General features: G+C 34.4%; 1 protein-coding gene across 5 annotated transcripts in view; it reads right to left on the bottom strand.

The window, feature by feature from the left end:
• Positions 1-15,980, bottom strand: part of CDH12 (cadherin 12) — a 678,773-nt gene that overhangs the window by 192,415 nt on the left and 470,378 nt on the right. For all 5 annotated transcript variants that reach the window (XM_082837421.1, XM_082837422.1, XM_082837420.1 and 2 more), the window contains one exon: positions 9,001-9,295. In XM_082837421.1, coding sequence (XP_082693547.1) covers positions 9,001-9,295 — 295 coding nt within the window. The remainder of the gene's footprint in view (positions 1-9,000; positions 9,296-15,980) is intronic.

Raw genomic sequence — 15,980 nt, 5'->3', positions numbered from 1 at the left:
CCTCCATCTACAGTGGAGAAGAGAAACAGCCAGTGCAGATTTTCAAAGTTGGCATGGAGTCATCAGGGCACCTGCAAGGGGTGTGCAGGGGTAGTGGCAATGAAAGATTAGGCTTGATCAAATAAGAAAATATATTAATGACAACAAGAGCTGGATTTCTCACTCTTGGAAAAGAAAGTTATAAATTATACAAGGATTAAAATAAAAAAACAAGCAAACAAACCTGAAATGAATGGCTGTGTTAGATTAGAGTTGAAGGTATTGGTACAAAATCATGGTTTTCAAAATATGTAGAAGGATGCAGAAATAAATATTATGTATGTATATGTCCATAGATATATTCTTTAGCTGTACCCACTGAGAGGGGCTGGGAGCGATGATACTCCAATAACAGAGAGCAAGCTGCAGCCAGATTTTGGGCTTCTAAACATTATTCTCCGTAAGGGTGAGGAGAGAGCTCCTTGGAGAAATAGCTTTCTTCTGGACTGAGGCAGCAAATAAGCAAGACAAGTCCCAAACATATTTTTGAGCCAGAGAGTAAGGGAGTATTCAACTAATTAAGGGTAATATTAAAAGGACATAAAACTCAAATTAAAGAAGCTTTCATTGGCCAAATTTAAAATAATTTCAATATTAAAATAATGATATCAATTGTGAAATGAAACTCATGTTTTATGGCAAGACAAGAAAAATTTAAACATAAAAATTCTTCTCTGCCCTTTGGCCTACCCTCTCCCCTCACTGTGCATTGTGTATCTGCATTATGCATTGACTTAAATTCCCCCATCAGCAGGAATACCTGCTCAACAATAAAGAGCAGGCACCAACAAGACAACTCCTTAAAAGATAACATTCCTTCTTTTTTTTTTTTTTTTAGATTCCATATATATGTGTTAGCATACAGTATTTGTTTTTCTCTTTCTGACTTACTTCACTCTGTATGACAGTCTTTAGGTCCATCCACCTCACTACAAATAACTCAGGTTCGTTCCTTTTAATGGCTGGGTAATATTCCATTGTATATATGTGCTACATCTTCTTTACCCATTCATTTGTTGATGGACACTTAGGTTGCTTCCATGTCCTGGCTATTGTAAATAGAGCTGCAATGAACATTTTGGTATGTGACTCTTTTTGAATTATGGTTTTCTAAGGGTATATGCCCAGTAGTGGGATTGCTGGATCGTACGGTAGTTCTATTTTTAGTTTTTTAAGGAACCTCCATACTGTTCTCTATAGTGGCTGTATCAATTTACATTCCCACCAACAGTGCAAGAGGGTTCCCTTTTCTCCACACCTTCTCTAGCATTTATTGTTTGTAGATTTTTTGTTGATGGCCATTCTGACTGGTGTGAGATGATATCTCATTGTAGTTTTGATTTGCATTTCTCTAATGATTAGTGATGTTGAGCATTCTTTCATGTGTTTGTTGGCAATGTGTTTATCTTCTTTGGAGAAATGTCTATTTAGGTTTTCTGTGCATTTTTGGATTGGGTTGTTTGTTTTTTTGATATTGAGCTGCATGAGTTGCTTGTATGTTTTGGAGATTAATACTTTGTCAGTTGCTTCATTTGCAAATATTTTCTTCCATTCTGAATGTTGTCTTTTTGTCTTGTTTATGGTTTCCTTTGCTGTGCAAAAGCTTTTAAGTTTCATTGGGTCCCATTTGTTTATTTTTGTCTTTATTTCCATTAGTCTAGGAGGTGGGTCAAAAAGGATCTTGCTGTGATTTATGTCATAGAGTGTTCTTCCTATGTTTTCCTCTAAGAGTTTGATGGAGTCTGGACTTACATTTAGGTCTTTAATCCATTTTGAGTTTATTTTTGTGTATGGTGTTAGGGAGTGTTCTTCATTCTAATTTCATTCTTTTACAAGATAACATTCCTTCTTGATCTTGTAAAGGGTCACATGACCCACCACATTGGCACTTAAATCTGAATTATGTAAACTGTCAATAATACATCATTTAATGCACAGCCCTCTATCTCAAAAAAGTTATATAAACTGTGTCTTGACTTCTACAGGGCAGAACAGTTCTCAGAGCTTTCTGAGATGCTCTTCCCACATTATAATCCTCAAATTTGGCTCAAATAAAATTTTCCAATTCTTTCTTTGATCAACTGATTAATTTTTTGTTGATACAATCGATTAGAATCAATGTAATAGAAAACAAAACCTGGAGACCACACAGATATAAATTAATAAATGGATAATTTGAAAATGTGATGAGAGCTAAGTTATTCCTCCAGTTTTAAGATACCTTTGACAAAATATGTGATACTTACAGAAAAGATAAAGAGTAAGTTTACAGTAGAATCATCACCTAATATAGACAATCTCTAGGATGGACCTCAGTATGACTGCCTTCAGTATTCACACCTTTGTCTAACAAATATATAGAATATGGCAGAAGTGAAAGGATATCAATTCCAAGATAACAACCACATGAGTGGCTTGGAATTGCTTCCTCACACAGGTGAATCTTCAGATGAGACCATATTCCGGATAGCCAGCTTAACTCGAAATCCATAACTGAAGCAGAGACACTCAGACAAACCAAGAGATAATACATATTTAAAATTCTGAACCTCTAAACCATGGGGTAATTTGTTATATAGTACTAGATAATACCAATTTCATACCTGGTAGTGGGGTGCTGCCATAACAAATACTTAAAATGTGGGAATGGTTGCACTGTCAGGCAGTAGTGCCTTGAACACACTGTTGGTTGAATCAACACTCACTTGGAAGGGCTGTAGGTGAGGGCTTGCAACAAAGTAAGAATATCTTATTGGGAACTAGAGGAAAATACATCATTGTTATGCAATGACAGAAATTTAGCAAAACTGTTGCCTATATTTATTTGGACAATGGAAAATGGACCTAGTGACTTTTAAACAAAAAGGGTCCAGGTCTTACTTCTTTTGAACATTCCTGGCCTTTCCAGATGGCATGTGATGTTAAAAATAAGAAATGACTTTTAAGCAAAGGTTAAGTCCAAGACATAGAGAGCATGGTCAAAAGATAAAGCCATGAGAGTGACTATAAAATGTTTTGTTAGGACCTTAGTAAGATCATGGTCTTTGTGGCTTCGTGACTAGTCAGACAAAATTCCCTCTTAAGAGCTTAATGATATGTGTGACTCAAAGATTCTTTCCAGCAAACAATAAGGATTCTAATTCATGTAAGGGCTTTGTCTTTCAGGCATCTCCAATAGGGCCAAGGTAGAGAAGAATTTATGTTGAAGAGTTTTTTGGGTTTTTTTTTTTGTCCAATTCAGTGAACCTCATGAGGACTCCTGGGATGGCCATAGCACCTACAAAGTTCTTAAGAAGAGTTCTACATGTAGAAACATCACAAGAGTGGACTGAAGAAGGAGAGTTGGAGATTGTACAGTGAGGAAAGCCAACAAAGAGAGTTCCTTAGTTTCAAGTACATGCTGATTTTCATTTCATGAAAAAGAAAGGATAACTCAGAATGGAGAACCAAGAGCCCAGATAGTGGAACTGAGATCTGTGGACAAATATTCCCAGTCCTTGTACCTAATCAAAGAGCATTCAGCATTTACCAGCTAGATTTCAGAAATGTCATGGCCCAGTAACTCTTTTTTATTCTGTGCCTTTTCCCCTTTTTTAAACAGAAATGTCTACAGAAGTTATCCTATGCCTATCTCACCATTGTACGTTGGGTGTATGTGAGATAAGCAGCTGGTCTCTTTAGCATCACAGGTCTACAGATCAAGAGGAAATAAGTCTAAGGAACCTCATTTGCACTTGGACTTGAGTTATATGATGAGTTTCTGGAATATGAACTAATACAATCAGGGCAAAACAGATTTTAGGGTCCTAGAAAGGGGCTGAGTATATGTTGTATGACATACCTTTGGGGACAGTGGTGGACTGTGGTAGGTAGAGAAGGCCCTCAGAGATTCCAGGTTCCATGTATTCATGCTCTTGTGTAATTCCATTCTCTGAATGTGGACTGGACTTACTTCTAACAATTAGAATATGGCAGAAATGATAGGGTATCACTTTCAAGATTAGATTATAAATAGGCTGTGGCTTTGATCATAGGTATTCTCTCTCTCTCTAGCTCTCTATTAGCTCATCCTGGAGCCAGGCAGATGCCATATTGCGAGGTAGCTCTGTGGTGAGGTCCATGCAAGGGACTGAGGCGTGCCAACAACCGCATGAATAAACATGGAAGCAATTTCCTACCTCCCCCCAGTTGACCATAGTCCCTGCCAACAGATTGGATGCAATTTCTTGAGAGACCTTGAGTCAAAGGTACCCAGCTAAGCCACTCCTGGATATCCATGCTCCTGTGAGACAATAAATGCTTGTTATTTTACATTGCCAAGTTTTTAGTCAATGTATTATGCAGCAAGAGATAAGTAATATGCAACCTTTGTGAAGTAATAAAAATGAACATCATTAGTAGTAGGACAAATTGAAGCTATGTTCTACCTGACAGAATGCAACAAGAAGAATACAGCATCTCCTCTGTGATATACCTAACAAAAATGCATACGCTGAATTTTCACATGATGAAACATCAGACATACCCAATATGAGGGACACTCTAAAAAATAACTGGTCAGGAAAAACATATTAGGGTTATGGAAGTCAAAAAAAGTCAAGAACTGTTCCAGACTGAAGGAAACTAAAGAGATCTGGCATTTAAATGCAGTAGGTGATTTTGACCTTGAACATTTTATTATATAAGACACTATGGAGACAATTGATGAAGCTTGAACAGAGTCTAAGGATTGGATTGTAATACTGCATTAATGTTAATTTCCTGATTTTAATAAATGTATTTTGGTTGTATGAGGAGAATGTCTTTATTTGTAGGAAACAGCCAACATTCTTTCTCCAGTCTGCTAACAAGGACTATGCTTATGGGGCACAGATAGAAACCAATGATAGTTTACCTGTTCATTCTATGTTACTTGAGCTGCTCTATGTGGCCATGGCTGGCTTGTATGATAAGGTGTTTTCTATTATTTTTTGGTTTCTCTTTCTATAACACTTCCATGAAAGCAAGGAAGTGTGGAGATTTACGTATGTTTCAAAATCATAATAAAGGTATAATAAATTAATATTAAGTATAGTCACAGTCTTCACTATTTCCTTCTTGGAGTTGGACTATTTAAGTGTGACCATGTAGAAAATATTCTCTGTTTAATAACCTACCAAAAACTCCACCAACAATTTCATCTTGGAATATATCCCCAAACTCCATGTAAATCAAAATACAATTCATAGAAAAAAGCAAGGGGGTACATGTTATTTACTTTTCTATGAAACCAGCAGTATAATTTCCTTTAGGTATATCTGTTTTATTTAAATTTTTCTAAACATTTTTTTAAAATCAGTGGATAAGAGATATATTCCTCAGATTTTTTGTTTTAAGCATGGACCCCCATCCTCAAATTATAATATAATACAATAATATAATATGAATTCCGAAGTCTTTACAAGTTCATCTGAGATTAAAAAATAAATTTAAAGCTCCCAAAGAAATTTTAGAAGCCACTAACCCTAGAAAAAGGGTACAACTGATTGCAATTAACTTTGTTCTAAAGAGCCTGGGAGTAATTCCTACTTTCTGATCCATAGGAATTTTCATAGAAAAATAAAGATCAAATAGTAAACAATACTGCATGGAGTTATTGTAATGGTTAAATAAAACAAGGAATGCGAATCTCTATTAGGTCACCTGGTCCCTACCTATTGCTCAGGAAATGGTAGGTCTTAACTTAATAAATCATGATTCACAATTGACATCTATAAAATGTGTCATAGGGACCTGGTTACGAATAACCAAATCAGCAGCCTAAAACTGGTTTAGCTCAGGCTGAGGAAGACAATGCAGGTATGAATATGGATTTAAAGATGTTATACATGTCAGCACTCTAGGAAAAGTAACTTAAACCGCACACCCTACTGATGCGAAATCATCAGATATTAAAGAAGGCACATTACTGTAATTCATTGTTACTCTAGTGATCTTATAGAATTAAGACCACATTCATAACGTCCAAATTTGTCTCCAAGGAGAAACTTTGAGTTGGGGAATATCTGGATCATTAAGTAATTTCCTTAGGTCAGAGTAAAAGCACTTTATCTGTGAATATCAATTACTTCCATGGCATATTGGATGTAGCACAAGTGACAAAGTGACCTTTCTCTTAAACAATTCATAGATTCATGAGAATTTTCTTCAACTTTTGGGACTAAATATATTCCATAGTCTTATAATATTAAATACTGATTTTCCTCTAAAATCTCCACCCACCCTGCTCACCACCATCCTCCCTTTGTAGAGTTATGTTTTTTATAATTTTCCTGTTAGTTTTTTTTATTCCTGATTTAATCATTCATCATATGTTCAGATGTACAATCCATTATTCCTAAACTGACATTTGCTTAATAGACTATTTCTTGACCTTTTGCATTAGACAATAAGCTATTTTACTCTATTCTTTTTAAATTGGTTGAGTCTTTTATTAAAAGTGAAATAAGAACATCCTCAGTTATTGGGAAAGGACAGTTATCTCCTAGAGGATACCTCAAGCACAGATATACAAAGCCAACAGTGAGATTTGCCGCAATAGTTATATTGCCCAATACACCATGGCTAGTTCTATCTGGTGTTGACTAAACATTATTTTAATATTCCAAGGAGAATGACACAGAAGCAGGAATTGCCTAGAAGGAATGTGGAAAAAGAAAATAAAGAAAAGAATAATCATTAGATAAAGTGACTTAGAGCACTAAACCATTTCCATATGGTAAGAAGGGTGTGCTTGGGAATGGAGTTCAGGAGCTCTACGGACATAAATGTTATGTCTGGACACACAGCATCTTCTGGCTAGCTTTAAGTTGCTCAGATAAAAGCCAAAACAAGAAATACCGCAAATCTAACTGGGTCTCTAACAGGTGTATTTGGTTATAGGTAGGATTCCAGAAGATGGCAAAAGTAGTGCCTGATAGGTATTTCATTTCTAATACTGAATTTGCAAGTGGTGTTTCTACTTCTTAGTATTTATTTGAAAAGGACATGTTATGTTAATATAGTCCAAGAATACCTGGGTGAACTCATAACATATGTTATGGTTCCACATTCAAAAGAAATACTGTTCTGTTATTAAAAAGAAAAAAATTAAAAGGGAGGGTGCATTGGAAACCAGTTTAGGTATTTACTAAGGTCTCTTGAATAACCAATGAGAAATTTCAGTTACGGTACATGGGAAGACATTTTAAAGAACCTATTCTTGCATAGATCTTTCTGATAACTCGTGGCAGCACAGCAAATTCTGTCTCACCCCAGTACTAAAGCTGGACCCACTTTGTTCTTTCACTCACCTACCCTTTGCCTGATTTTCCAGATTTATTCCTCTCTCCAGGCACTAGCTGCAAACTCCTTATATAAGGGCTCAGCTCTGCGACCCTATCCTTTATCCTAATTGGCACCACAAAAAAACTAATTGTTTATCTAATAAGATAGAACTTTCTAATACTGTAGAGGGATGTGTATTTGCTTTAAGATGCTGTTTCAGTAATAAAGTGTCACTAAAGGCCATAAATTTGTGTAAATATTTCCAATTTACATGAAATAAGCACCAGGTTAAAGAATTTATGTACTGGATTGCATTGTCTTCTTAAAGGTCATACTTTTCCTCAAAGTACTGTCTTCATTTTTCTGCCCCTGTAAAACCAAGACACAATTTTAAAAACAGCTGTCCCCATTTTCAGGGACTAGTTTCTAATACATTTTCCTAGTTGTATTTCTAAATCTGTAGCAATCATAACACCACGTAAAAGAGGAAGCTCAAAAAAAAAATAGCAGAAACTGAATAAAAGATTTGCAGCCCTGAATATGCATACAAAAATTTTAAATCGAAGTGAACTCCTCTGAGCTGATTTCTTAGGTGAAGGAGAGAATATGGTCTTTGAATACCTGATAAGGTCACAGACACAATTTCAAGTGCATTTATGGTAAATCCATGTGACAACTCCTACAGCCACTAACCTGTGTCGCCCTCAGGGTAGTCTGTGCAATCTTCCTTGCATGTCTGGGATGGTTGTGGGGGACAACAGAAACCCTCCGAGAAATGTCACACATGGGAAATAGTAACAATGGCTCATATACAAGAGTTTCAAATTGAAACCTAGAAGTGATGAGTAGCTTTATCTTACACATGTGCTAGAAACCAGAAGTTACTATGAAATAAATTGAGCGATTGGCAGTGGTGACTAAGAAATAAACTTTATAATTAAAACTTGTCAGTAAAGCTGGAATCCTTAACTCATTGACCTTAAAATACATATTATAGGACTTTGAGAATTGAAGTTGTTGAATTTATATTTTATTTAAATTATTAAGAATGATGATGATACTATAGCTTAACTGTAAATTTATTCTAGTAATGACTTCATAATGATATTTGCTTCCTAGTTTGATGGAATAACTACTGTAGGTTACTTATAGCCACAAAGGGTACAATACCTTTTCTCAGAGTCTCTATGGATAGCTACAAAGAATGCAACACATCCCTTTCTGAACCACTTTGAGACTCAGATGCAATACATACTTTGAATAATTTATTTTGAGTGAAGAATGACTATCTGGTATTTGATGTTACCTTCACACTGTGTAGGCATCTGAATTTGCAATGACAATCAATTACTGTAAAAAGTGAGTTATGTACTTAAAGTACAAAGGAATTCCATGAATTCAGGGAAATGCAAAGATTGTAAAATAGTGAAGAATGTTATATATCCTAGATATTTATGTATCTATTCATATATTTAGAATGGATCAGGAAGAAAAAATAAAGTTAAGTAGGAAAAAAAAGTAAATGAAATTAATTGTATCCTCTACAGTGCAGGAATAATCTTCTGAGTTACAAACCAGATAGTTCCGTCAACCTGGAGAAAATAAATGTTGAAAAGGCCTCATCTCATCTGACAGAATTTTGATTCGCTTACTCACCCACAGGAGACATTTCTGGGACACTAGCAATATAAGGTCCATCCAAAAACTTCGGCTCATTATCATTAATATCCTGCACTTTGATGATGAATTCTGATTCAGGCTCTAGGGGCTTCCTGGTTTCTATGTCCACAGCCTGAGCACGAAGTGTGTAGAAAGGTTTTTCTTCTCTATCCAGGCTCCTTATTGCATGAATGTCCCCTGTAGTTTCATCAATGGTAAAAACGGTGCCAGCGCCATCTCCTGAGAGGGTGTATTTAACAGTGCCCTCTCCCTTATCTAAGTCAGAATGGAGCTTTAGGGAGAGAGAGAGAGAAAGAGAGACAGAGAAACACCATTAAAGAGATGGTCCCATGTTAAAAAGCCATACTTGCAGTATAATTTTTTACCAGAAAAGTTAAACCAAAATCTTATGGTTATTTTCCCACCATTTTTTTTTATTATAAGCATTTTTAACACCCAAAAAAAGTTGAAAAAATGTATGGTGGACACCTATATATACCTATATATATCTCAGAGATTCCACTGTTTATCTTCCAATTTAATCATATAGGCTTTCGACTTATCACATAGATAGATCATATCCCTATCCTTTCATTCACTCTCCTGTCAATCCATCTTATTTCTCCATGCATTACAGAGGTTAAAAGTACAGCCCCAAATCCATCAACATGCATAAATACAACTGTTTTGAACACTTACTTCTTTTATATACTTTGGGGGATAAAATTTTCATAAAATGAAATGCACAACTCTTAAGTGTACTTAGAGTTTCATTTTAAATGATTGTTGTAAAATAAATTAGCTCATATATATTAAATCATACAACTTCCAAATACTCTGAGGCTAGAAATCAGTGACGTGAATCCAGTGAGAGATATGGTAAAAAAAAAAAAAAAAAAAAAAAAAATCAGAAAACACTGAGCCTTTTCATTTGAAAGGAGAGGAGAATTTTGGCATACCAGGTCAATTTCAGATATGTACTATGGAGTATCTCATTTTAACAGACTGACTCTCAATGAGTTATTCAATATTACTCAGCCAAGCAATGGGTAGAATAAATGATTATCCTTTCAGATTCACAGGCAAATGGTTAGCCCTAATCTATTCTATATATTTGAAATGTTATAATATAGAAAATTTTTAATTTCTGCTAAGTTCTTTTGAAATTCAACACATGTATAATTCACTATAATACAGTATGGAATAAGACACACATCAATATAATAGGGGAGAGGACCAAAGAGAAGAGAAATTATTATTGTGATACTGTAAATCAGTGTTTTTCAATCTGGAGTCCAAGAATTAATGAGAGATGGACATAGTCTTGGAGATCTATAAATTATCCAAGAATAAATGTATATAGATAAATAATATGATATAAATATTTCATTATATATAATTCTCTAAGAATATGTGTACTCATATTTCATAAATAATATAAATTTACATTCTATTTAAATTAAAAAGGATACATATTCTTATAAATAATATTATTTTTTATCCAAATGCTGATCTAAAATGTTTCAAACTATTCTCACTCATTTAGGTACAGCCATTTGATTTCAATGTTCAAATTTTTATTTTTTTAATTTTTTTATTTTTTGTGGGTTTTTTTGTTTTTGTTTTTGCCGTACGCGGGCCTCTCACTGTTGTGCCCTCTCCCACTGCGGAGCACAGGCTCCGGACGCGCAGGCTCAGCAGCCATGGCTCACGGGCCCAGCCGCTCCAGACCGGGGCACGAACCCGTGTCCCCTGCACCGGCAGGCGGACTCTCAACTACTGCGCCACCACGGAAGCCCCAAATTTTTATTTTTAAAAGCTCATTCCAGTCAACGGATCAGTCAAAGATAAAATGTTAAACTTTTAAAGTGACCATAGCCATTTGGGCTGTGATTTAAAATTTTCACACAAGTATAGGTGTCTTGCAAAATTTGGGGTAAAAATGAGTTGTTTTTCTTAATGCTTCAACACAACATAAAAGCTTTGAAAATATTTTAAATTATATAGTTATCCTTTGCAAATAGGCGTTCTGTGTATTCATATTAGTAATACCAAAACACAAAACTCAACTTGGCTACATCTTTTCTCTTAAACTCAACATTCTGCTTTAGCTTCAGTAAAATAATGTCATCCTTCATATTCATGTTATTAAAATGACTTTATTCATTTTGTGAATTTGTATTTACTTCAAATTGCTCTGAAAGTATGTTTGTATAAGAGTATAAGCAAAGGATTTGTACTGGGTAAATGATATAATTTAAACAATAAGAAAATTATAAGGGGGTACCAGGTTTTGATTTTTCTTTAAAAGTTTCTGTATATTTTACTCAAGTCTAAGGAAAATTGCAAAGAATAACAGGAAGAAGTTTTTTCCTCCTAATATTTTATGAACTGCTATGAAGCATAGGAAGTTTCAAGCATAAAATCAAGCTGTAGATAAATGTTATTTGAACTTAGGAATTTCAAATTACAAATTTCATCCATACTATTAAAGATATTCAACACATGAACGTTTACTTTTACTTTCAAATTTATCTAAAGATATGAGACAAGCAAAAGCCCAATGCAAAAGCAATATCTTTATAAACTGGATCATTTTGCCAATGGCTCCAAAGAATATGTGGTAATATTGTGGAAGCAAGTGAAAATTTTAAGTAGGTTTTTACAATATGATCCAAGTAGAGTCACCAAAAAAGATTTTCATTTAGCCAAAATCAGAACTGTTTTCTTTTCAAACTGACATATGAATAAAAAAGCAAATGTCTTTTCAGCTCTATTCAACATCCAAATTAAATTCAGTTGCTGCTACTCTTTACACTTCTACCTTTTCCTTCTAATTTAAATTTGGGTTTTGCAGAGATTAAAGTTTCAGAAGAAATATGTGAAAATATGTTAAATTTGAACTGAAAATGAGATGGATGAATGTAAAATTCTTGAGAGGATTAGAATGGTTACAGCAGTTCATTGCATGTTAATACCTTAAAGAAGATCACCTGCAGTGCCCAGCATTGACAGGCAATGTTTAAAATTAGTTATTCAGTACCAAATGTAAAATGGATGGTTAGTGGGAAGCTGCTGCATAGCACAGGGAGATCAGCTTGATGCTTTGTGACAACCTAGATGGGTGGGATAGGGAGGGTGGGAGGGAGGCTCAAGAGGGAAGGGATATAGGGATATATGTATACATATATCTGATTCACTCTGTTGTACAACAGAAACTAGCACAACATTGTAAAGCAATTATACTCCAATAAAGATATTTTTTTAAATAAATAAAGTAAAATTAGTTATTTAGTATTGATTGAGTCCAGTACATGCGTGACTAGCTAAAAGTATTGGTATTTTTGCAACGTCAATTCTAATGTTAAATAAATGATGTTGGCCTGATGTTGGGTATTGCAGAATTTGCTTTGTATCACATATAAAATAATTTGAATAGAGAACATATATAACATAATAGTTTATGTTGTAAACTAACATAAAAATCCCTATCACCCTCTTACTTAGAGATAACTTCTTTTATCATTTTATACACTTTCCATTATATATACACATATATTCATATATAAATGAAAGGGTATACATATAGAAATATGTTTGCCTATGTTTTATATGTATATATAATATTATCTAATTATAAATATATATATACATGATATAAAAATGAGAAACAAGTCAACATTTTCAATAACAATATACCATAATCATTTTCAGTATAATTTGAAACTTTTCAGAATTATTTTTTAATATCTGTACTACATTTGTTCAAAGGAAATTGAATGATTCAATGGGTTTTGCTTATCCTTTTATAAACAATGTGATGAATATGTTTGTGTTGTCTTAATTCCTTAAATAAACAGGTAAATATAAATAGAAGGGTAATTATAAAGACCAAAAATGTAACTTTTATGAATCAAAAAATTGTGAATCTTGAATGATTCCAGAACTTGATGTCTACAGATGAGTTCGGTTTCTTAAACTTTTAGCAAGGCAACTCAGGCTTAGCTTACATTATGAAGCTACTTCTCAGTTTTATTTGCATTTAGCAGGCGGGAGGGTTACAGAAGGATTCACTTGCTGAATCTTTGGGTTGTGTTAACTATGAACAATCACATGATGCCATTTTACACAGCGGCTTTAAGTTCCATGCAAGATAATAGTTCCACAAGGATAAAATTATTTTCCTTTATAGTGATTTAAAAATAACGCAAGAAATATTTCTTATTCTGATTATTTTTTTAAAAAAGCTGTTTCTGAGTAGGCGCTGACTATATTTACTGACTGAAGCAGCCAAATCCAACAATATCATCTTTTAGTATTGACACTTAAAATAAAAATTTCTCCCAGAGAGTTCCATAAGTGATAGCTATAGAAATATGCACTGTCCAGGCAGTTGTTTTGTGGAAGCGGTGTTGTTATTTTCTGATGTTTTCCAAGTCATCTCAAATGGAGCGTGAAAATGAGATGCCAAGAGAGGCTTAAAAAAGATACCGAGGACTAGCTTCGGAGTGTAAGCAAATCTGAACTCCAGTGTCTAAAAGTTTTGAGAAAGCTAATCTAAAGTTAAGTGTTTACTAGCATCTCTCAGATTATATTTTACAAACTGCTGCAGAAAAAAAGAAATTTATTCTTATTTTCTCTGGGTTGAAGAGTGCACATAAAATGGGAAATACTTTTTGTGGTACGCGGGCCTCTCACTGTTGTGGCCTCTCCCGTTGTGGAGCACAGCCTCCGCAGCCGTGGCTCACGGGCCCAGCCGCTCCGCGGCATGTGGGATCTTCCCGGACCAGGGCACGAACCCGTGTCCCCTGCATCGGCAGGCGGACTCTCAACCACTGTGCCACCAGGGAAGCCCCGGGAAATACTTTTTATATCACTATACCCAGCAACGATTTTATTTCCATTTGCTATTTGCCAGGATTAGGGTGGTTATAGGCATGAGGAGGGCATGGAGGATGTTGGGAGGAGAAATGTATGATTCTGAAAAGTTTTTGCTAGAAAATCAAAAATTGTGTTAACAGGTATTTCATTTGATGTATATACCTGAAAATTACTTTATTAATTATATATCTATAGGTTTTGTGGTACACTACATACTATTTTATAACCTGAATTTTAGATGGATTTTATATCAATTTGCTTTATCAATAAGTATGAATTTATTACATCTATTTAAGTTAATCACAGGTATTTTAATCAAAGTACTACATTGAAGTGGCTAAAATCAGAGTATGGAAGAGCTTGTAATGCACAATGTTACCTTCCTTTTCTCAGTCTCATTCACCAGGGAAATAATGTTTTAACTGTTTCTGTTGAATTCTTATTAAAAAAATATGTGGATATTTGTTAAATAAAAAATGTTATAATAGTATTTCTTTTATCAATTTGAATAATACTTATTGACTTGCAAACCCCATGCCGCCTCTTTTTTTTCCAGTAGAGTTTTAGTATCTCTTATTTTACTTGTTATCAATGAAACACTGGTCTGAATAGTATACGTGTACTTTGGGTCTGAATTCAGTTCAATCATACAACGTAACTGTGGTTCTCTATTTTCTACTATTATAACATTAACCCATTTACAGTCCCCTTAAACTCCTTCCCTTTCTCACCCCTGAATTCCATTGTCTGTATTATACAGAATTAAGTGTAAAGATTTTGTCAATTTGGTCTATTTATGTATTTATTTTTTATTGGTCTCTTTTTTAAAAGTAAGCTCTAATGGTCAATTTTTTGTATTAGTTTGACTGGGCCACAGGATGCCCAGACATTTGGTCAAAGACTATTCTTGGTATATCAGTGAGGATATTCCTGGATTAGAATAACATTTGAATCAATAGACAAAGTAAAACAGACTGTGGTCCCTTATGTGGGTATGCCTCATCCAATCAACTGAAGACCTGAATAGAACAAAAAAGCTGACCCTTCCATGAGTAAGAGGGAACTCCTCCTGCCTGGCTGCCTTCAAGCTGTGACACTGGTTTTTATTCTGCCTCCAGACTTGAACTGAAACATCAGTTCTGAGTCGAGCCTGTTGGTCTTTGCAATAGAAATATACCATGTGTTCTCCTGGGTTTCCAACTTGCTGACTGCAAATCCCGGGACTTGTCAGCCTCCAAAATTGTACAAACCAATTCTTGATAATAAATAAATATATATCCTATTGACTATTTCTCTGGAGAACCCTGATTAATACATAGGCCTTCAAAGCCCTCTCCATCAGTTGCTGCTAAAACATAAAATAAAACTAAACAAAACACTAACACTCTTTTGATAATTATAATAATGTACATATATTTGTTCATAGCCAAATAACATACAGTGTCGATATGATTACAATATTTTCATTTTGCCTATGGAGTTTTTTGAGATATCTTTTTGTTTGTATTATTTGCTTTTCTCATATCTTTAAGCTCACCTCATTTCTCAGGGCCAACATCAAATCTCCTTTTCAAAACATACGTTGTTCAGGGACCCCTCTTTCTTCCTACTCCAAACTAGAGCATTTGCACGATTTTCAACCTGGAATTTTTCTTTATTAATCTCCTGGTTTGAAACACTATTTCTTGGATTTTATATTTTCTTCTATATTAGTTGACTAATTTGTTTGTTGCCGCCAATCTCCTATAACATTTTTTCTGTGAGAATTGTTCCATTTGTAGATGTATTCTTTTTATTTATTTATTTATTTATTACATATTTATTAGAGTATAATTGCTTTTCCTATAACTTCTTGAGAATGTGTCTGTGAGAGGTAAGTTTCTTTAGTCTTTGGATGTCAGAAATGCCTTTATTTGTTTACCTACACATATACTTAATTATTGTCTGGGCATATAGTTCTAGATTGGAAATAATTTTCCCTTCACACATTTAAAGGCATGTATCTATAGTCTTCTAGAAACCAATGGTAAAACTGATGTCTGTCTGATTATATTTCCATTGCGAGTAAAGAGCCTGTTTTTTTCTCCCCATTTTAT

Source organism: Leucopleurus acutus (genome assembly GCF_964270905.1).
Source record: "Leucopleurus acutus genome assembly, chromosome: 3".
Lineage (NCBI taxonomy): Eukaryota > Metazoa > Chordata > Mammalia > Artiodactyla > Delphinidae > Leucopleurus > Leucopleurus acutus.
The sequence above is the reverse complement of the archived record's forward strand: the minus strand, read 5'-3'. Positions and strand labels throughout refer to the sequence as shown.